General features: G+C 34.7%; 2 protein-coding genes across 3 annotated transcripts in view; one reads left to right on the top strand and one right to left on the bottom strand.

Annotated features, from left to right (window-relative positions):
* The window catches only part of LOC126767882 (5'-AMP-activated protein kinase subunit gamma-1), a 236,166-nt gene that overhangs the window by 150,078 nt on the left and 61,484 nt on the right, over nt 1-24,604 (bottom strand). The gene's annotated exons all lie outside the window — the stretch shown is intronic.
* Nucleotides 18,265-24,012, top strand: LOC126767884 (sensory neuron membrane protein 1). The gene is made up of 8 exons (XM_050485595.1): nt 18,265-18,507; nt 19,713-19,870; nt 19,967-20,114; nt 22,193-22,447; nt 22,756-23,052; nt 23,109-23,318; nt 23,382-23,560; nt 23,620-24,012. The coding sequence occupies exons 1-8, from the start codon at nt 18,397-18,399 to the stop codon at nt 23,867-23,869; spliced, it is 1,608 nt and encodes a 535-aa protein (XP_050341552.1). The 5' UTR covers nt 18,265-18,396; the 3' UTR covers nt 23,870-24,012.

Raw genomic sequence — 24,604 nt, 5'->3', positions numbered from 1 at the left:
TTAGGTAATTTAAAACACGGAAACTTTTTTTAGGCAATTGAGAAGTAAAGTCCTCTCTCGACGAACAAGAAACAAACTCTATAAGTCACTCATTACTTCCGTACTGCTTTATGGTGCAGAGGCATGGACGATGACAACTTCTGTTGAATCGACGTTACAAGTCTTCGAGAAAAGGGTTCTGCGGTAAATATATGGTTTTTTGCGCATTGAGAACGGCGAATATCGCATTCAATTGAATAATGAGCTGTACGAGTTACACGACGACATTGACATAGTACAGCGAATCAAGAGGTAGCGGCTACGGTGGCTAGGTCATGTCGTCCGTATGGATGAAAACGCTCCAGCTCTGAGAGTATTCGACGCAGTACTCGCCGGGGGAAGCAAATTAAGAGGAAGACCTTCACTCCGTTGGAGAGATCAGATGGAGAAGGACCTGACTGCACTTGGTATCTCGAAAAGGCACCAAATTGCGAAAAGAACAAAAAAATGCCGACTGCAGAGTAAATATTGTTCGAGAATGTTAGTTTACGTTCTACTGGCCGGACATCACGCCATACCTACTGGTTCTTAGTAATGTCAGATTGAGCTTCCGTTTAGTTTGGTGTAAAATATTCGTCGTGCAGAACGTCAACGAATTTTGCGAACTTTAAGAGTGGCTTGGTATTTAATTTTGATAGTTTGTTTGATAATTGAACACCGTAACTCCCAGATACTTAAGACGAATGCCAGATAGTGTATGGGACATTTTATTCCGGGCCATACTTAGATGATTACAATATAAAGGAAATGTGGTATATATGACGATGGAAAGATGAACAATCGAACTGGTCCAAGAGTAGACCAAAACGGCTTAGTTATACTCTCGCCAGCAGACACTTGGATTCACTGCTACATTTTCAACGGCTCATTGATCACAGCAGTGTTTATTAAATTACAAACATACATACATTTATATATAAAGTGCAATATGTATTTACGTACAACCGATAAAGTAGGCACTAAGATTTGTGTGAAGACATGTTATATACATATTATGCACCTATATACATATAATATAAAAGCTTTTCATCTAATATAGAATATATGGCAAGTCAATCAGTAAATATGTATATATCTACAAACTATTGTATATTATGTATACATGAAAGTTAGCCATAAATAATTATGACATACAAAATCATGTTTATATACTTGTATATAGTACATAGAAAAGTAAATTATATGCAACTCAAATCACTTTAATTGGTTGCATGCGCTTCATAGCCTCGCTGTCAAATCAATCAAATCGAGCAAAATTGCTCAGCTGCTGATGATCATGTGCCATAAAAATATTGTATGTATGTATATTAATACTATTTACGTACATAAGTATGTATGTATTTGTATTTAAATCCGTGTATTTGTATGTATGCGTCGACGAATGCTTAATCAACAAAGCTTATCATAAAGATATCTGGCATAATGAGACAAACGTCACTTCGCTTTTATTACATTTAGAATCATGCGATAAACCTATAAACGTAATATTGTGAACATATACATGTGTATGTATGTATGTACATATTATTTTTTAAGTGGAAATCAAATATGAAACAGTTGCAGCTGATAGCAAAGAACAGCAGAGACGTGTGCTGATGTATGTGTGTGACAATGCGAGACGTGACACATACTCCATAGCTGACAGTGACACTAATTAGATGCGTGTGGGTATATTATGAAATGTAAAGGGTTATGCAATAGGGGCATTCAGTATAGAAGAAAGCAGAAGTATGCAATTTTCCATGAGTGAAATTGTATTTGAAATTAAAATGTGTATAATATATATGTATATATCGTCGCCTAAAATGCAAAACAGCGTAGAAGCAAAAAAATCGATAATCGCTGTCAGATATAATAACCAATATCTAACCGTTTTATAACCAATACTCAAATTTTGTTTCAATTTGAGTCAATGATAACCATTTTATAACCAAAACTCCAATTTTGTTTCAATATATGGTAACCAATATATAACCATTTTATAACCGACATAACCAATATATAACCATTTTATAACAAACATAACCAATATATGTATAACCATTTTATAACCACAACTCGAACTTTGTTTCAATATGAGTGTATGATAACCAATATCTAACCGTTTTATAACCACTTATAACCAAAACTCAAATTTTGTTTCAATATGATATGGTAACCAATATATAACCATTTTATAACCAAAACTCCAATTTTGTTTCAATATGATATGGTAACCAATATATAACCATTTTATAACCAAAACTCCAATTTTGTTTCAATATATGGTAACCAATATATGTATAACCATTTTATAACAAACATAACGATTTTATAACCACAACTCAAACTTTGTTTCAATATGAGTGTATGATAACCAATATCTAACCGTTTTATAACCATCTTAGAACCAAAACTCAAAATTTATTTCAATATGAGTGCTTTCAATTATATCATTTTTCCTTCGCCTGTAAACTTATTTACGTTATTTTGCATTTTAGGTGACGACATGTTTGAGCAACCTCTTTAGTCGGTTATTTAACTGAAATGCAGTGACAGGCAAATATTTTAAAAATATTTATTGGAAGATATAAATGTCAAACTTTGAGGACACCAGACCTACCATTACCCTTACTCAAAAATTCAGATATTAAAATTAATATAGCCTACATTTGGGCGCATTAATGAAAATGTATCAAAGTCGCAAACCTAATGGCGAAAATAGGCTCCAAAGCGCAATGTACTATAAAATGTGTAACCTAGACTGTTGCACTAAATAAAACACTTTGTATTATCAAGTAAATAAAAGTATAAATATTTGAAAACAACAGAAAATAAATAAATAAGCACAACTTGTTGATCATGTTTCCACAAAAGTAATCACCAAACACTGTAACCAAAAAAAAAAAAAAATAATCTCTAATTGTACTCATAAATGTGTGCCTGAACAATTTACATATTTTGCAGCAAAAACTATTCCGAATATGTGCCTCACTGCGCGATTATACAATAAAATTTTTTGTGATTTATCGCTACCACATTTTTTCTCAAGCTATATGTTATTGTTGTTGCGCTGTCGATCCTCTGTGAATTACTGCTAATTATCCAATAAGCCGCTTTGTTTCACATATTCAATGTCGTCGCCGCAGTTATCGGGTGCCATATGTTTTACTTCTTTTTTTCAATTTAGTAAAGTATCGGGTGGGTTGTATAATACAATATTTCATATAGAGTGTTTTATGGTGGGGGTTTTGTTTGTGGCATGTATAAGCCCGTATGTTATTTGGATTAAAATGTCAACGTAATTGACCGCATTTCATCAAACAGTAAACGCTAATCGTTTGAGCGCTTTTTTAAGCATTTTGGGGAGTTACTACTTTTAAAGCCTGAAAATGGCTAACAAATGGTTCGATGATATATTTTTTCGGTAATTATGCTCCTATAGTATGCAAGGTTGCCGCTTGTAAAAATGAAATAATTCTGAAGAAATTCCTAAATACTGTTCAGCTATATTTTCTAATCTTTTTGTGCAGTTTGGTAGACTGGTTTAAATTATAAGGTAAGAATTAGATAATATTAATGATAAATATAGTTTTCACATATCGTAAAAGACGTTATAATATACCTAAACCCAATTTGCAAAACGAAACGAAACAAGTAAGGAAGCGTTAAGTTCGGGTAAAACCATATTTCATACTCTTGCAGCTTGCAAAGGTTATAAGAAACACACGCTCTCTCTATTTTATTAAGATAACTCACGTTTAGTCGATATATGCGATATAAAGACACCCGGATGTTCGAAAATCTTTATATTAGGTATATGGGGGCTAAAGGAAGTATTAAGTATTATCTGATACATTGACCAATATTTTCACCCAACCATAACTACCGGGGTCCAAATATTCGGCACCTAGGGGTTTGGAGGATGGAGACATGTGTAGAAGTTCACGCAAGTGAGGAAAGTTCTCTGAGCGCCATTCATTTGGAAGTGACCAGAAACGATTCTTTTACATACATATGAATCAAGCAGCTCACGACTTCCGGTCTTGGACCAAGTATTCTCAGGGTACCCATAAAAAACCTCAATTTGAAGGCGAGCTAAAGTGAAAAGGCGAGCCATTCCTCCCCAGGGTTATGCGCTGAATTAATCGTATATGCGGTGTCTACGCCATTAAAGAAGAAGAAGAGGGGCTTGCATAGATTTTGTTGGATGTGGACAAAAAAAATGTCAGGGGAATGTCACATACCAAATTTGGTTCAAAAGTTGGGCGGGTTTCGAGATATGTGAGCGGTGTCACGCCCACAGTCCAATTTTATATAAAAAAAAAAAATAATGTGCCCATTCGCGTTATTAGTTTACAACTTTACAAAAATTGATCGATTATATAATGACACAAGTGTTCTCATACGTAATCGTTGGAGACATATTTTTCGAATAATTGTTTTCTAATATGAATTAATTGACTATTGCACAATACTCATTACATTTAGTTGCAAAATTTGCATACAAAACAATTGGCATTGCAACAACAACAGCTTAATTCATTTTTTCATTTGTTAAATGCAATTTTCTTATTGTGTTATAAATTACGTTATATTTAGCAAAAAGCAATATGCTTTTGTATGTGTACATATATATGAGTGTATATGTATGTATGTTAAAAACTTACAGGGCTGTAACTCAGCCACGCGCGCAATTAACATTGATTGCTATGCAAGTAAGTGGCCACAGATGCGCCTCCGCGATGGGGAGCCAAGTACACACACACACACATATGCCAACACACATGCAACTACTGGCACTTGCACTTGTACTTGTACTGTATGTATGCGCCCAGCAATGCTTACAAGCGGCTAAACCCATATAAGCTTTGAAGGCAGCCATCTATTGACTAGCCAAGTTCATGCAAGAGAAGTGCAACAAGTTGAACTTATTGTCATTGCACACATACACACACACACTCAACACACAACATTGGCACCACAGCTTCATATACATACATATGTATGTATATGTATTTGAATGTTAACACTCCCTCCCCCGCCTTGTTTGCCCTTTCAATTGTAAACCACTCAAATCGACCTGATCCCCCCTCCTCGTCCTGAGTGGAGACATCTGCCAACGCCTATTTGTTTCAATTACAAATTCAATTCGTTGGCAAATGTTACAATTAATTAAGATAAATGCACAAATACTATGTATGTATATACTTATATACGTATGTACATACATAAATAAATATTGGTGTTTGCTTAGGAATAAATTTTTCCAGTGAGAAAAGTGAATAACAGTACTCGTAAAAGTAATAGCATATTAACACAATTTTATAGCTTTTCTTCGCAAGTGAAAAATACTTTATGACTTAGCACAACAACAAAGCAGATGACTAAATTTGTAACGGTATTTGTGTCATATATTTGTACATACATATATATAATAGTATAGAGCAATAGGTGTGTGGCAAGAATAATTATAATAATAGTAATGTTTGGAGATCTAAAGCCTACGACTATAGAAATGTCGTGAATGAACCACTGGAAGTTAGCTAATGAGTTCTGTAATGACTTACGAGGGTAGTTGGTTTACGTTTCGCACAACTATTATCTAATTCACTAACAAATTTCAAAAGTTATCCGTGTGAAAAGACGTAACTTCAAAATTTTTGGAAAAAATATCTCAAAGAATTAAGAATGTTTTGGATAACGAATCAAATTCCATGATTGAGTTGCGGTTTATTGTATTTGTTGTGGTTTCCTTGAGATCTTGAATCTAATCTCTATCTCTATTAGCTTGAATGATAAATGATCGTTGTTTATCGAAAAAATCCATGTGAAGATTAGAATAACGTTTAAAGTGGTGAGTTTTGGAACATAAGTATTCCTTAATATGAAGATTATTGACTCAAATTCGGATTATCATGCACACAACTGTGTAACGGTAACTGAAAATATTCAACCGAAATACAATCAAGCTTTTGCGCCGCGTCTTGGACATAAATTATAGTGTATGCTTTGATAAAGATTAAGTTAAAACAAGTAACTTCTTCGAAACTAGCAAGTTAGCGTTGGATTAAATGCATCAAATGGCGTAATAGAGCCGATACAGTTTGCTAAGTCTATTTTTATTATTACTAGCAAAAATAATACACTTCGCTTCCTCGCTGCACGTAACGTAACACTCTCCTCTACTAAATACACAGCGACCATATTTACAAACTAGACGAAGGAGTACAGACTTGACCTGAATATTGCAGACAATGGCGTAAAGATTCCGACTGTAAATAGTCCTAAAAGTGTCACTTTTGACAGTATGTGCTTCTTTACTCCTCATACGACCGTGATTACCACTAAAATATAGAGCCGCAACAAAATCCTCAAGTCGCTAGCCGGCAGCACATGAGGAAAGAACAAAGAAACGCTGTTGGCAACTTACAAGGTAATCGGCCGACTGGTTCTAAACTTCGCCGCACCAGTATGGTCGCCTGGATGCAGTGAGACGCAGACGAGGAAGCTCCAGACCTATCAGAATACTGCACTCCGGACTACGACAGGAGGCCTCCTCTTCAAGCAGTTTCTGCTGGGGTTCTTTCGCGGAAATTATTCCTGCAATCACCTGCTTGGCGCGGAACCGCCTCCTAGGAGCATCAAACGGTCATTACTCAACTACGTCAACGGAATTAAACAATACGCCGACCAGACTTCGGACACAAGCAGTGGGCGCCATTTACAGTGGAGCCATTAATCATCGACTTCCTTTCAGTGAATGATGTACTTGGAGTGAAACCACCTCCCATTACAGACGAAGAGCGAGAAATGAGAGTGACCCTTGCGCAGCTTCGTTCTGCAAACTGTATCAGACCTCCTACTTATCCAGAATAGACCCCGACACAACACATGCAAAACTTCCTGAAAATATCTCCTCACATGAAAAAGTTTTCTAATACAAGGGCTTGGTTCCGATCGATCAGTTTGTATGGGAGCTATATACTTTATTGGTTCGATATCTGTTATTCCAACAAATGAGTAACTTCTCGGTGAGAAAAGTACAGTTTCAAAATTTCAATTCGATATCTCAAAAACTGAGTAACTAGTTGGTGTATATATAGACAAACGGACGGACATGGCTAAATCGACATCAGACTGGTATAATATACCCTGCTCAGGATATAGAAATAAAAATAGCAACGCGTACGTAGAGCTGATTCTGGATACTTAAAACCCCATGTCACATATTTTTAGTGATGTTTATTTGAAAATCGAACCTAAAGACTCAATTTAAGGGGTATCATGGGTTTTCTCGGGTAGAAAAACAGCCGTTTTTCAAAAATTTTTTCTCATATAAAAAAATAAATATTTTATTAGAATTTTTTATTATTACAAACATAGAGTATTAACAAAGAAATTCTGATATTTTTGGAAAAAAAAATATTTTAAACTCGACCATTGCGACGCCATTTCCGGTGACCCCTCGAAAAAAGATGCGCCCGCGTTGGCAGGATAACTCCTTACAGAATCAGCAAAATGTAAAAAGACGTGTTTTGGTTATAATCTTAACCTAAAACTTTAACGAAGGTAAAGAACTGGAAATTGGATGTTTGGCAGACATTTTTTACAAAAAATAATTACAAATAGTTGTAATCGAAAAAAATTCTTCCCCCAAGTCTTTAAGAATTGTGTCTGTGTAAAATTTCATGAAAATCGGTTGAGTAGTTCTAGAGAAATCTTGCCAACCGGCTTTAAAGACATATTTTCGAGAAAAACGCGCTTAAAGGCGGCGCACTTAGCCTATCTAGTCTCCAGCGCACAAGTTCTCAAGGCTGTATCTCAGAAACTTTTACGCGGATCAGCTTGAAAATTAAGAACAATATTCTAGAGGTGTTACAGAATTTAATAAGACAATAAAAATAATCGATTTTTTGCAACCCGTAAACCCATGTAATCCCTTAAATTATCCAACGAAGAATGAGCAATTTTCTTTGTTTTTCACTCTCAGTTACCTAGCTCTGGTAGGTTTATCACCTCAACAAGTCAACAACTCACGAAAAATCAATAAGAACATAAAATAGTAAAAGTAGATATCTTTGCGATCTATTGAGATATCTCAATTTTTAAGCAAGAAGCATACGTAATTCTTGAAATTTCAAAGATTAAGGCCTTCCATCTACGATTTATTTGTTCTTTTCCTGTTATATGCATATAATATAGTCTTTGCTATGAAGTAATCAAAAAACTAACTAAGCTAACGAAAATAATTTTCTAATAGCAAAATCATACAAACCGACCCACTGTGCCACAGTAATTTATTGTTTAGTATAAATGACAACAATGCAAACGGCTATGGTGCGCGCGTTGAGAGCTAAATATGTCGTTCAAATATTATATAAATTAAGTTGGCACATTTTTGTGCTGTCAACAATCGCAATAATAACAAAAAACATTTTAAGCACAATGTTAGAGCAAATTGCTGTTGCTAAGGCGGCGTGGCAGAATAATTGCATTCAACTATATTTGCATTTGCGGCTCATTCGCGATGAGTGAAGATGCACATAAGCAATTACAAATGTAAATATGTAGGTCTATGTGCATATTAATAGTAACAAGAGTTTCTGCAGCGAATTTTTTGTTTTGACATTTCTGCAATTTATATCAATTTCGGGTTCGTTTTGCGTCTCACAAGCAATCGTCGAACGATTCTTGATTAAATTTGATTTTTCATAGATACATATTGACATTAATACGCACATGTGTGTGTATGCATGTACATATGTAAATTTGATTTATTGTTTTTTACACTTCAGTGGTTGCTATATTGACGCTGCGCTGTCGTTTTCTGGGTTTGCTAATTGTTGTTGTTTATTTAGAAGGCAGGCAGTACATTTACACGCCATTGCCACGACAAAATGTTGCCAAGCCGCGTCTTATTCATATTAATTTTCAGCTGAAATGGGTAGCCTTTGAATACCTCTAAGCTTAGGAACTAAACGATTTTTGTTATTTTTTGGAATTGTCTATAATTTTCTGACATATCAAGTAACTTTGGAAATGTCAAATGTTCGGTTTCATGGCATTCGCCAGCAAAGTCACGTGCAAATGTCTGGTATGTGGTTTTGGTTTGCATTGCTTTCGATTTGCATTTGGATTTCGACGTTTGAAGGTATATTCTTATACATATACTTACATACATACATACATATTTACATATGAGTATATAATATAAAATATCCGATTGCTGTACCAGCGAAGCTATCACATTATATAAATTTTAATATCTCATTCACATATTTAAAGATTACGTACACTAACTACAAAACAGTCACAACTCAAAAATTTTCAAAATCAATTTTTCCAATATATCAATTCGTAATACGCTTACCTACCGACCCAAGAAATTTTATTGTCATCACTATTATATCTAATGAGTTACATGGATTTACATAAGGTTTTCAAAAAATCTAATTTTTTTTATTGTCTGATCAAATTCTACAACACCTGTAGAATATTGTCTTAAATTTTCAAGTTGATCCGAGTAATAGTTTCGGAGATACAGACTTGAGAACTTGTGCGCTCGAGGCTTAGGCTAAGTGCGCCGTCTTTAAACGCGTTTCTCTCGAAACTGTGTTTTTGAAGTCGATATCTTGTCATACATATAAAAAAGCTTTTCATACAAGCACTCGATTTTGAACGGTTGGTTTGTATGGGAGCTATATGCTATAATGGAACGATCCAAACAATATGTTCGGAAATGGTAACTCTGTCTTAGACAATAATCTAAGCCAAATTTCGTGAAAATATAAAATAGTTTTCCACACAAGCGATCGTTCAGTTTGTTTGGCAGCTATATGCCATAATGATTAAATATCGGCGATGACAACAAATGAGTAGCTGCTTGAAGAATAAAGGACGTGTGCAAGACTTCAGATCGATATCTCAAAAACTGATATTATATATTTATACCCTGAACAGCGTATATTAAGTTTGTCACGATGTTTGTAACAACCAGAAAGAAGCGTCGGAGACCCTATAAAGTATATATATAAATGATCAGTATGTTGAGCTGAGTCGATTTAACCATGTCCGTCTGTGTGTTTGTCCGTCCGTCCGTCTGTATACAGTAGAGGCCCGCTAATCCGGATCAATTAAAACCGGCCCCTATCCGGAATATCAGGGAATCCGGATTACCAAAGACATATCAGAACTATGTACTCGTATTAAGAAAAAATATTTATAAATTTCTGTTTGTTTATTATAACAAATAATACACACGTTCCAAAAAAAACTTAAAACAATAATGCATAAAAGCGAATATAGTGAATAATAAATATGTGATCCGGATTAGAGAATACGGATAGAGAATGTCGGTCCGGATTACAAGGGACATAATAGAAATTTCGAATTTTTTAACCCTGTCCGGATTACAGTGGAATCCGGATTAGGCCGTATCCGGATTAGCGGGTCTCTACTGTATATACGAACTAGTCCCTCAGTTTTTAAGATATCCTTTTGAAATTTTGCAAACGTCATTTTCTCTTCAAGAAGATGCTCATTTGTCGGAACGGCCGATATCGGACCACTATAACATATAGCTGCCATATAAACTGAACGATCGGAATCAAGTTCTTGCATGGAAAACTTTCACATTTGACAATGTATCTTCACCAAATTTGGTATAGATTATTTTCTAAGGCAACAATGTAATCTCCGAAAAAATTGTTGAGATCGGTTAACTATAGCATATAGCTGCCATATAAACTGAACGATCGGCATCAAGTTCTTGTATGGAAAACTTTCACATTTGACAATGTATCTTCACCAAATTTGGTATAGATTATTTTCTAAGGCAACAATGTAATCTCCGAAAAAATTGTTCAGATCGGAGTACTATAGCATATAGCTACCATACAAACTGAACACATAGTTACTAAAAGAAATACACCTGTGAAGGGTATATTAGCTTCGGTGCAGCCGAAGTTAACGTTTTTTCTTGTTTTATTTATATTTTTTTACTTAAAACTTATTACAAACATTATTTTATCTTTATTTTTATTTGTATTTATTTTCGTATAAAATGTAGGCTATAATTGGTTTTTGGCTTGATATTAAACTAATTTCTTAAATTAAGAATAATACTTATTACATTATACAAAAATTGGACGGATAATGGGCGAGCATTGACACTAACGCTAAATATTTATAAGAAAAAAGTAATTTAAAACATGTATTAACAATAAAAAACAGGCTAAGTGCATTTTTTGTAAATTTTGAAAAAAAGTATATAGTATGTGAGCTGGTCTACGAAAAGGGAGCTAACGTGCGAAAACTAGTTTTCTGGGAAAGCTGTTAAAAATAATCGTCAATTTCTCGTTATCTCATTAATTGTTCTCCTTTTTTTTTTGACACCTAAGCCCCCTTTCCGTAGACCAGGTCACATACATATATTGATTTGATATTAAATGTTATGTATTTCTGGTTTTTTTAACGCAGAAGTTGAGCAAAAATTCATTTGAAGGAAATTTTATTAATATATAACATCCAAAACCTCATTACACTACAAGGTCTTATGAGGACTGTTTATTTACTTGGCTGTTAACTGATTTTTCTTGTCAAGTCACGTTATGTGTGGTAAATAAAAAAAAAACAAAAAAACTAGAAAAATAAATATAAAAGTAAAACTAATTGTTTAAATCATCTTTGTCTATGGCTGATCGGAATCTAAGATGGCCTGCAAACGCTGCGGCATAGATGCGACAAGCGCTTCGGTTACTTGCGAAGTTATCTGCTGCCACTCGGTTTCGAATAAAGCGCACAACTGCTTTTCACTTTGCACTGCACTTTGTTGCAACATAAAATCTAGATGGCCCCATATCTGCTCCATTGGATTTAGATCACTCGACTGTGATGGCGTATACAGCACTTTGCCCACTTTGTAGAGCAGCCAATCGCGCACCACACCTGTCCGATACCTACAGTCATTATCCTGCTGGAATATATAACCGCTAGACAGTAAGTCCAGCTTGGTGGCGCTAGCTATCACATTTTCTTGTAGTATTCTCAAATATTTCTCGCGATTCATTTGCGTATCGCAGATAACCAAACGGCCAACACCCTTAGCGGACATACAACCCCACAGCGTTATCATGTTATCGGGTTGTTTTGAGGTAAACAAAGCATTCGGTGTATCCGATTCAGTGCCGACACGACGCCATTGCGTCACATGTGGCGCCATTTGGTATGCTTGAAATTGGCATTCACTCGAGAAGAGCACCTTGCGCCAATAGTTGAGATCGTATTGCAAGTGTGCCTTAGCGAAGTCCACGCGCTTGCGATGGATTAGTGGCCCAATGTAGCCAGCGGAGTAGAGCACACGACGTATAGTCTCGGTATTGCACAATTTGCCCGTCTCACACTCCACCTCCGCTTGCAGTTTGAGTGCGCTCATTTTGGCATTTTGGCGCACTTTTTGCAGTATCAAATGATGTTCGGCCTCATCGAATTTACGCGGACGCCCAGATCGCGCCTTATTTCTAATACTACCCGAGTCACGATAACGTTCGATCACTTTTTGCACCGTAGCTGGGCTTTTGTGCACTAGACGCGCTATAACACGCACCGACTTCTGGTCCTTGTAATGCTGGATGATCTGTGCTTTCAATTCACTAGAAAGTTCGGCACCACGTGGACCCATGTGAAGTGTATTACTCTACGTATTGAAAATAACTTAAAAGTTTAATATTTTTGCTGTTTTTTCAAGAAGATTTTCACTGTCTGAAAATTGTGTAAACAAAGTATGAATGTTATGGTTACGTCTTGCCAGAACAAGTGTTAACTGTATACTGCTTTTGTTGACGCATACTCTCAAGCCACTCCCAAACTCGGCTCACCAACACCAATACAGTCGCGCTCAGCAATGAATAAGCCAAATTTTAACGGACTTTTTCTTAAGCAAATCTCAAATGTCGCTTGCTTTTATTACTCATACAACATAACAGCCATAACAGTTGTGCTAGGCGCGTGAGAGCACAGCAAGTAAGTTATACTCTTCAACAACCAATTCTTTTCAATTTAATTGACACTTTGTGCAGCAGAGCCACATTAAAAGGGTGTGTACTTTATTAATAATTGACCTGGCGCAGGCAATACTAACTACTAGCCAGCAAATACTAACTCCCCAAGCAGCTAATTGAGGGTTCAGCCAGGTCGGCAGAGATCGCCACTCCCTTGACTAAAGAAGCAGTTAATTGTGAAGGCGAGAGCGCAATATATTAGTATACTAAGTCTCTCAGCATAAAGTTATGCAGAGAGCGTAGCATAAAATATGAATGTTTTAGTAAAAGCCCACAAGCCAAGACAAAATAATGTCGCATGCATATTATGTTAACCAATAACAACAGTATTTAAGATTAATATTCGTACCAGAGCTTAATGAATGTAGGAGTTTTGTTTTATTTTTGTTATAAAGTAGAAAATTTTCATCAAAAGATCTAAAAGTAAATTTTATTTCACTTTCCTGCCTCTAAAAATTGTTTATATTATGATAAAAAAGTGGCCGGAAATTCTAAATATTAATTTGCCGCCATCAAAGTAATCCCCACCAGATGTAATTTACTTATGCCAATGATTTTTCCAATTCTCGAAACACTTTTCATAACGACTTTTTGGGATGACCTTCAGCTTTCAGGACATAAAAAGTCGATAAAAAAACCGTCATTTTCGACTTCCATTTGATAAACCGCTTAACATTCATCAAAAAAACCATTTAAAAAAAGGCTGGCTACGAAAAGAAGCTCGATGTTTGAGTACCACATGAAATGTCGGTGAAAAATTTAATGGACCGAATTAGCATCTGCGATTCTTTGCTGAAACGAAATGAAATCGAACCATTTCTGAAGCGAATGGTAACAGGAGACGAAAAGTGAATCAAATACGACAATAATGTGTGAAAAAGATCATGGTCCAAGCGTGGTGAAGCTCAACAAATGCTCGCAAAGCCAGGATTGACGCCTCGAAATGTTATGCTGAGTGTTTGGTGGGATTAGAAAAGAATCATCCACTCCAGCCTTGTCGAATTATTGGTTCTACATTTTACTGTCAACAACTGATGAGATTGAAGCAAGCAATCGAAAAACAATGGCCAGAACTGATCAACAGAAAGTGTTTCGTCCTTTCATCAGGACAACGCTAGACCACACACAACTTTGATGACTCGAAAAAAAACTGGGAAAGCTTGGCTGGGAAGTTTTGATGTATCCACCATATAGCCCTGACCTTGCACCATCGGACTACCATTTGTTTCGGTCAGTGCAGAACTCCCTTAATGGAGTAAAGTTGGCTTCAAGAGCAGCCTGTGAAAATTACTTGTCGCAGTTTTTCGCCGAGAAACCGGAAAAGTTTTACAGTGATTACTTTTTATAACTTCCACTGTTGGGTCAACGAAAGCGTGACTACCATATTGGAATACTTCTGTCAAACCCTAGTAGTGTCGATAAACGCAACAATTTTATTTATGAGTCACGCTTATCGGTGCACTTTCAACGAACACGCATTTATTTTTCACCGGTAACTTCCTTTGCGTTTTCAATATTGGTTCGCATAGCATTATTGCCGACTGTAAGCATGTGTGCTATTGTGGTTCATCGCTTACTGCTGCATAATTTTATAAAAAGGTGTTGAGAACCGGTTTCGACGTTGCAAGCGCTGTTGCACCGCCACTCACTCAAGCATACACATTGTGTTTTAATGTGTTGCGGGCAGAAATTGGTGTTGTGGCCGCATAAGAAGCACGTTGTGACCCGCTTTTTAAGGATGACGTGCTGGTAAAACGAGAAAAATGCAAAGAGGAATGAACAGGTTAATACACTTCTCTCTTTTATTTACCTATTTACTTCAGGCCATTTGTTGTGCTTTCCATTTTCTTATAGGTGCTTCTGCATGGTTGAGTTTCTTTTATTTTATTACTCAGCAACTCGTTTTTGTGCGTTATTCGCATTGAAGCTGGGAAATGTAGACTTCAAGTTGGCAGAACGTTGAGAAAAATTACAGATTCAAGCAAAAGTCTTCAGAATTAGGTGAAAAATTAAAATTAATTAATTATGTTTTCACTCATTTGAGTTAAATTTTGATGTACTAGTCGAAAATCAGACAGGAGTATCGTTAAAATTTGCAAAATATTACTTTATGATTTTCCGGAATTTTTTACATATGATAAACATATAATATTTTACCTTACTGAAAAAAAGAATTTAGATTTTTTTGGAAAAAAAGAATTGAGACTTTTTTCAATTTAAAATTTTTTTTCAATTTGAAGAAATTTTAATTTTTATAAGAAATATAAATTATTTTACCCATTTCTATTCGAAAAAAAGCTTCAGATTTTTTAATTTTATTTATATAAGTATATTTTTTTTTGCATATTTTTATATTTTTTTTCTTGAATTCTAAGCTCCAGCGTTTCCAGCGTTTAATTGTTTTACGCATTTTTAATTAGAAATAAATTGTTTTTATTATTTTAATTGCCCATCATAAGCACATGTTTTTTCCTACAAATCCGTGAAAGTTTTTTCTGTCAAAAGTGATATTTATTCTCAAAGAAAAAATACCATCGGAAGTGTTGTAATTTGAGGTAATTGGCAGGCATTTAAAATTTCAAGTTCAGCTAGTTTGCAGATGATAAACAAAGCCATGCGAATTGCGGAATTTTGAACAGGTGCAGAGGCGTTTCCAAAGCTATTTCCGACAGTTGAAATTTGTATTTCATAATTGTATCATTTAATAGGATAATAGGAATACATAAATTGCAGTTTAAGTATGTAAACAAGAAAATAGGAAAAAAACTGCGGCATTAACAGCGCTTCGGCATTGCCAGATCAACGAATTTTAAAATATTAGTCAGTGTAATATTTTTGTATATTTTTATACTCTTGCTATATGTTGTTATTCAACTGTTAAATTTTCTCAATAATATGGTTCAATAATCGAGTTAGATAAAGGGTTAACATCAATATATTGGGTAGTCTAAAAAGTTTGATATAGTGTTGGAAAGGTGATGTTTTAAGCTTTATTTAAACAAGAAATATTAAGTACGGATGGCATTGTTATTATAGCCAGAGGCAAATTCGAGGACACTCTCTGTGACTTTATACAAAGGGGTTTAAACCTGGCTAAAGGATAATGCGGTGAGGTTGAGCTGAACATCAATCTCTAAGACGACCCCTGCCCGGCCTCAGGAACCCAACCTTTTGGAGGTAGATGTGAAAAACATGGCCAAATATCTTGGTCGCACGCCGGATTCTACTCTGCGGTGCTAGCAGCATGTCGACTCGACCATGGTCAAAGCTGGAGCTGTAGCCAAGCATTTTCAGGTGTTTATACAATATGATCATGCGACCGATAATCACGTATGAGGCGGTGGACAGGCTTCGCAGACTTCAAATATCGAAGCTCAACGGTATGAATGCATCTCCATGTGGGGTGCAATGCGTAAATACCCGACGACAGCTCTTGAAGTCATGCTTGAACACACACTGCTGCAAATGACAGCAAAAGCGTGTGACAGAGGTAAAGAATTAAGTGTTGTAATACCCTTGGCTCCCAAGGGACAGCATTACCAAAAGGGTGAACTTAACACCAAGAAATTCAAGGTTAACTTTAGTAGCAAGGCTGAAGGGAATGAAACTACTCTCAAACTACTTCTTAGGCATAATACAATCAAGTGGTACATCGTAGGTTCAAAAACGTCGGAGGGAATTAGAGCAGGAGTCAGTCGCAGGACCACGCACCAATATCTCCATTCCTACTGGCGCAGAAGTGTAGAGAACGCCTTAATAGTGTAGCGGAACGTAACCAAGTGCACCTTATATGAGTGCCTGGTCACACAGGTATTACCGGAAATGCACTGACTGATAAGCTCGCCCGCTCCGCAGCATCCACTAACCACCATGCATCGCGGTGGATCCTGATACCATAACGAAGGTAATCCGCATGGAAGAAGGAGTAGGCAGAGAGAGGTATTGGTAACAACTCCAAGGCATGCGCCATGCAACCTCAGCAGATTTATATATGTAATCATTTGGACAAACTCAGTCCACTTGTTCTGCGACAGGGAGCCTGAAAATACAGAATATTTGCTAATTGACTGCATAGACGTCTGCAGACATGTTTCCATGTTTCCAAATAGGGATCACATCGCCTCACAAGCATAGGTAATCAAGCCAATTCCAAATTATGGCGACTTTATAAAACGATCAGAAGTACAAAAGCACAACAACTTAATAAATTACCAAGAAATTTGATGAGCATCACTGGCAGGAGTTAAAGAAGCTTGGGAAGCTTGTCTCAAACTGATACTAAATATGATTCAATGTGAGCTTCCACTGATATTCATACACACGACAGACATCCAATCAGTTCTGAATTGAGTTTTCAACTTGAAACATAACAGCTGATGAGAAAACTGGAATGTGACAGGTGAGTGTAGCAATTTCAGGGTATTTTATAGACTTGGCAGAACTGCAAAAAAAAAAACAGAGGGCAACCCTTTTGCAAATAATTGCTGATTGTTTTGTGAGAACTTTTGCACAATCACAACAAAACTAAGTGGGCGTTTTCTTGACAATTGCATAAAGTTTCCGCACAAAGTTAGTACAATTAAAAAATCAAAGCGAGGGACAAACGAATATCCATGCCACAATCCAGATACTGAGAAGGACTTCAATACGCTTGTAGGGTGGATAGACGTAGTCAAGGAGTTGGCGTCAAGGTGAAGTGCTGTCGACCTGCAATGAAGTGGGCCGTGTCTTGTACACATGCAGCTATTTCCAGGCCTCGACATGCGTGTGCATTTCTGCCCAGCGCTAGGCGTGCGGGCGTGTTGCGAACGGCGTCTATTGCAAATTGTCGTAATGTCCACACAATAGTCAGGTATCAATTGCACATATTATTGAATTTTATGCGAAAAAAATATGAGCAGTAGCCGTAATAACTACATACTTGTATGTATTGAATGGATGACTGACTGGCGGCAGGCAAATAAGTTAATAATGATTTTATTCTCAGATTTTTTGTACATACGTCGATGGGGAGTAACGACTTTGAATACTTTTCACCGCGGTTTTTAGTGTGTGTTGTTCTTTTTTGTTGTTGTCATATATATACATATCTATATATATATATATATTTGCGACGTAGATAGACATCTGACGTCTGGGCAATAACTATATCCATTGCATGTTCTATGAAAGTAAAACTTAATAGACGCATTTAGTGTGTTTGCTGAGACCGAGGCTTGCAGTTGAGAACGAAGCGTTCAGCCGAAGTTGAAAAGTGCATTTCGATTAAAATTTCATTCTACTTGCTTATAACTTTAAATAACTGCGAATCATAACCATGAAAGTGGAAAGGCATAAACTTTTGATCGCCTCTGTGGCGGCGATGCTGTTTGGCGTGATTTTCGGTTGGGTCGGTTTTCCGAAAATACTCAAAATGATGATTAAAAAGGTGCATATTAAAAATTAAAGTCATGCAGTTGATTGTGAGGCATGAAACAACGTTTTATTGGGAAAAAATTTATAAAAATAAATAAAAAAACAAAAAATAATAATAAGAAAAAATTAAATACTGAAAGTAATATAAAAAACTAATAAAAAATAGGCGTGAAAAAAAGTTTTATTGGGGAAAAATTTATAAAACAAAAATAAAAAAAAAATATAAAAAAAAAATTATAACACAAAAATATAAAAAATATTAAAAAATTAAAAAAAAAAAACAAACAAAAAAAAAAATAAAAATACAAAATAATAAAATATAAAAGTTATATAAAATAAGCTAATAAAAAATAGACGTGAAAAAAGTTTTATTGAAAAAAAAATGTTATAAATAGTTAAAAAAAATAATAAAAATAAGTTTACTAAAAATAAAAATATAATAAAATAATATTAAAAAAAAACTAATAAAAACGGGCATGAATAAAAGTTTTATTGTGAAAACATTTGTAAAAAACACAAACAAAAAAGAAAAAACAAATTAATAAAAAAATAAAAATACGAAAAGTAATAGCAACAAAAAAACAAATAAAAAATGGGCATGAAAAAAATAATTTGAAAAAAATTAAAATAGAAATTAAAAAAAAACATTAATAAAAATAAGATTACTAAAAGTAATACTAAAAAAAAAGCATGAAAAAAGTTTTATAGGAAAAAAATTAATAAAAAAAATAGACCACCAAATGTTATTATAATTTTTCTGTACACAGGTTAGTCATCATAAAAAGTCTTTAAGAAAATTTTAGATCAAAACAATTTTTTTATGATTTGTAACGGAATAAAAAAGAATAAAACGACGAGAGCCATAAAAGAAAACCAGCAATTCAAAGAAAAAAAATGTTATAAACCACCAAGGAAATTATGAACATTAAATTAAAAAATGAAATAAATTTTACAACAAAAAAAAATTATAATAAAATATCTTAAATTTACAAACTAACCAAAAAAAAATAAATATAATTGTTTAAAAATCAAACAAAAGCAAAAGATGTCATTAAAATAATATACATATACAAAATATTAAAAATTGAAAAAATTTTAAAATCTTTTAAAAGTTAATGACTTCAATAAAATATAACTTTGATTATTTTTATTACTATAAAAACAAACTTTACTATAATCTTCTATTACTATAAAAACTTCCTTTTAATTCCATCAAAGCAAGTTTCGCTTAAACCCGGCACCGAAATACGCGATCTCTGGACACAGACGCCATTCCCACTACACTTCTATATTTACGTTTTCAACATTACCAATCCGGATGAGGTGATGAACGGTGAAAAGCCCAATTTACAAGAAATCGGCCCATTTGTTTTCGAGTGAGTTTAGTAAAAAAAACATAATTGAAAGAAAGAATTATAAAATTATAAAATAAAATATTTGCTTTATGCCTTTTATAACTTTTATAACATTAGTGAATGGAAGGATAAGTACGATCTGGCCGATGATCCATTGGAAGATTCGATCTCGTTCAATATGCGCAACACATTTTATTTCAACGAAAAGGATTCAAAAGGACTAACCGGTGAAGAGCTCATAACAATTCCACATCCGTTGCTTGTGGTGAGTTGAGAGTATTGAAAGTTGTAGTTGAGTGTGTTGAAAAGTTGTGATGTTTTAAGAAATTTCGACAAGTGTGTTGAACAATTTGAAAGTAAATATAGATATTTTCATTTTTAATTAGAGTTTGTTGCGGTTGTCGATTTTTTCTAATATAATTCGCACGCTGTTGTGTCTGGTTATTGTTCTCTGTATGCCTAATTGAGTTTTATGGGAAATGTGTTCATTTGCAAATTCATTAATTCATTTGCCATTGAGATGATTTTCAACTAGAAACACACATTTTTCAATTTATAAGTTTTTACAATTTTACAGTTTAACATTTTTAATCAAGACTCGTAGTTTGGCCGTAGGTAAGCCGTTTTTAATGCTTAAAAATTCAACTACGGGCCTCACCTTCTTTTTTCCGACCACAAATCACCCGTAAATTAGTTTTCTTTTAATGTTTGTTATTTTGTCTTTCGTTTCCATTGAATTTTGTGCCACTTTGATTTGTTAGTTTCCAAAAATTATATACGCTGATCTATTATGGAATATGAAAATCGAAAAATATAAGTTTTTTCGCTTTTTTTCTAAATGCTTTTTTTGTAAATGCGATAATTTGTAAAGGTCTAACCAATTCTTTAATTTTTATGTAGCAAACTTTTGGGTTCGCATAAAAAATTAATATTTAAAATTTAAAAAAATTATTCTTCAAAATAAAAAACTGTTTCAAATATATATTTTTATTTTTATTTTTATGCAGCAAACTTTCAGATTCGCATTAAAAAATTAATATTTAAAAAGAAAAAAAAAATATTTAAATTAAATTTAAATTATTTAAATTAAAATTTTTTTAAAATAATTTTTTTTTTTTCAAATTTTCATGTAGCAAATTTTCGGATTCGAACAAAAAAAGCAATATTTAAAAAATTATTATTCAAAATATTTTTTTTAAGTTCTTTCAAAACTATAATTTTCGCTTTTATTTTAATATTTGCAAACTATAAAAACGCGTGGCTTCAAAATATAACTAACCGGCAACCCTGGCAAGCAATTTTTTCTATAATTTTTTTCTTTCTATTTTTAACGTTTTTAACGCTTTGTGTATAATAAATGAAAAGCCATTAAATTAATAACTAGTAATTAATAATTTAGACTGAGAATTGGTTTTCTAAGCGAGAGCAAACGGAAATTGAAATAAGCTGTTAGATTTTGCCTACACTGCGGAAAAATCGAATGAGACGCGGGAGCAGTATGTGAATACGACAATGTGTTCGAATTTGTAATTTCTATTTCTATACATGACTCAACTATACAAAGCTTACTTGAGATAACCTTTTTGACATGCTTCTCATGAATTTCTTGTTTGATCATTTTGTGGCATTAGGAAGAGGAAGTATAGGGTTTTTCAACAGTTAAACCTATAGAGACAGCAAACAATGCCATATTATTATTATTATTTTTTTTTTTGACTATTCTCTTCAGTACAGTTTGTCATTTTATCGTGGATAGATATGAGCTCCAACAACGAGTGGAAATTATTAAAATTTCTACACGAAATTCGGAATCAGTGCCCTCAACTTGAAGATTTATGTGAAAGTTGACAAGTTACACTCACAAAGAACGAATCTTCCCTTGACCGTAGTTATTTTCTGCCAGCAGAAATTCTCCCCTAACGAAAACTAGCAGTTTTCTCTGCTTCTTGTGATCTCTTCTGCTAGTTTTATGGCTTCAGAAACGCTTTTCCAGCAGACACTTGACTAGCTTGTGATAGTAAGTCGCTTAGGAACAAACCCATTTAAAAACTATTCGCAAACAGTTACACTCAAAAAGCATTTTCATTTGTTGGAATATTTCCAAAATATATTTTTGAATCATAAAAACAAAGCAAAACAGCTGATTTTTACATTATCATTATCACACTTTCGAGAAATTATTATTTTTGGGCTAACAACCCAACTTATATAATAGAATATTGATTCTTATGCATTTGGATATGAGTTTAATAAAATGTCAACTAAAATCAAAAATCTCTATTTTATTATATATTATTTATTATAATTAAGAAATTACAATTTTTTTCCGTATCACCTTTGCAGCCGATCTCCGTGGTTGTGCAGCGCGATCGTGCCGCCATGTTGGATCTCGTCGCCAAAGCTATAAATATTGTGTTCGCCGGGCAGAAAGCAGTAATCACAGTTAAATTTATGGATGTATTCTTTCGGGGACTTTATGTGGACTGTTCGTCCACGGAATTTGCCGCTAAAGCGCTCTGCACGGCTTTCTACACGGGTGAGGTGAAACAAGCGAAACAAGTGAATTCAACACATTTTCTATTCTCGTTTATGGCCAATGTGAGTATAGGGGAAAGTGGTAAAATTTTATATTTAGAGCATAACACAATATCAGTTGGCTTGATGACGTCACTATAGCGGTTGTTTAAAAAAGATGACAGAAGGTAAATTTGTTCAAAGCGAACCATGAATACTTCAAAACAATTTAATCAAAAAAGGGGTTGTTCAGAAATTTCAAGTTAAAAAAAAATGGTCAAATGAAAATAGCTGCTTGCTTCTCGCTCAAAGCAGCGTCAATGTAATGTAATGCCGAAACTACTCATAATATGTTTACTGAAAAGCTCAATAATAACCACATTCTCTTTTAGAACAATCACACCGACGGCGGTCGCTTTACCGTCTGTCGTGGCGTCAAAAATGTGAGCAAGCTTGGCAAAGTCATACGTTTTGGTGATGAGCCCACATTGGATGTATGGGGCGGCGAAGAGTGTAACGAATTTATCGGCACAGATTCGACAATTTTCGCACCATTCATGACCAAAGAGCAAGGCTTATGGGCTTTCACGCCCGATGTATGCCGCTCCTTCGGCGCCACCTACAAACGTAAGTCCTCATATCATGGCATGCCAGCAATGCGCTATCACATGGACTTGGGTGACATAAAGGTATTTGACTGACATATTTGTGTAATCAAATAGTAATAACTTCGACTACTCCACAGGCAGATCCGAGCTTGCATTGCTTCTGCGACGATCCGGAGGATGTTGACTCTTGTCCGCCCAAAGGCACTATGAATTTAGAACCTTGTGTTGGTGCTCCAATCATGGCATCGATGCCACACTTTTTTAATGCGGATCCCAAACTGCTAGAGGAAGTGAACGGTTTAAGTCCGAATGAGAAGGATCACGCGGTGTTCATTGATTTCGAATTGGTAAAATTTTAACAACTTATAGGAAGTATTAATATTTTGACAGACAATATTTTTTTCGTTCAGACCTCTGGCACGCCTTTTCAAGCCGCCAAACGTTTGCAGTTCAACATGGACATGGAGCCGGTTGAGAAAATTGAACCCACCAAGAATTTGCGTAAAATGATTTTTCCACTATTTTGGATTGAGGAGGGCGTGGCACTAAATAAGACCTTCACAAACATGCTAAAATATACATTATTTCTGTAAGTTTTGAAGTTAAGGTGCCAGGTAAATAGCATAATATTTAAACCGCTATTTGCAGTGGTCTAAAATTCAATTCTGCGTTGCGTTGGTCGCTCATCACCATGGCTTTGGTCGGTCTCATGTCCACCTGTTATTTGTATTACAAGAAGAGCGATAGCTTAGATATCACTGTGCCACCGAAAGCTATAAAGGAGCTCGCCAATAAAGTGGAGGATGTAAAGCCATTGCCACCCGAAGATAAAAAGCCCGTACCACCTATTGCACAGGCTGATCTCTCGAACCGTCGTGATGCGATGGATAGATTTTAGTTTTATTGATAAAAAGTTGTAATTTTTTTATGATAAGCACATTTTATTCACAAATCTCTCTCTGGAGATAATGATCTTAAGACACATACATACATACAAAATAAATAAAATAAAGTAGTGATTTTTTTGGTTTAGTCAACAAATATGATGCATTTATATTCACAGAGGCATAAAATTCGAGTATAGGGAATGAGAGCATAGGTCTAAGAACATTTTCGTAGCAAGATAAGAGAAGTTCTGAAATAACAGCAAAATTTATGACTCCATGAAACTCGTGCTGACTCATAACATTTGTTGAAAAATTATTCTTAAAATAAATATACGAATTCTAAGTTAGATTTGGTTAGGATGACTAACAATTTGGCGACAGCAGAAATTGTCTTGAATACCGAATACGCTCTCTTTAAGAGCAGAGAACGTAACCGTTAATTTGTGAATAGAGTAAGCGCAGAAGATTTATAAAGTGGGTAAATATAGGGGAATGAAAAAGAAAAAGAGGAGATGATCAACAGCGACCGAACATAGTTAGTTTTGTTCTGAAAAACCTTTCATCTTCCAGACGAATCAATAAATTGCGATGAGATTGGGACAGAAGTTGCTTTGGAAGACAATAACTACTAACGGGTGTTATGTTGGGCTTAATACTGCGCTCTAATGCTGCAAGCTGAAGTTAAAAGCACGACAGTTGTCTCTTTTCACACACATATTCGACTGAAATATCTCCTGTCATCAAAC

Source organism: Bactrocera neohumeralis, chromosome 2 (genome assembly GCF_024586455.1).
Source record: "Bactrocera neohumeralis isolate Rockhampton chromosome 2, APGP_CSIRO_Bneo_wtdbg2-racon-allhic-juicebox.fasta_v2, whole genome shotgun sequence".
Lineage (NCBI taxonomy): Eukaryota > Metazoa > Arthropoda > Insecta > Diptera > Tephritidae > Bactrocera > Bactrocera neohumeralis.
Note: the sequence above shows the minus strand (reverse complement) of the source record. Positions and strands in the feature narration are given on the sequence as shown.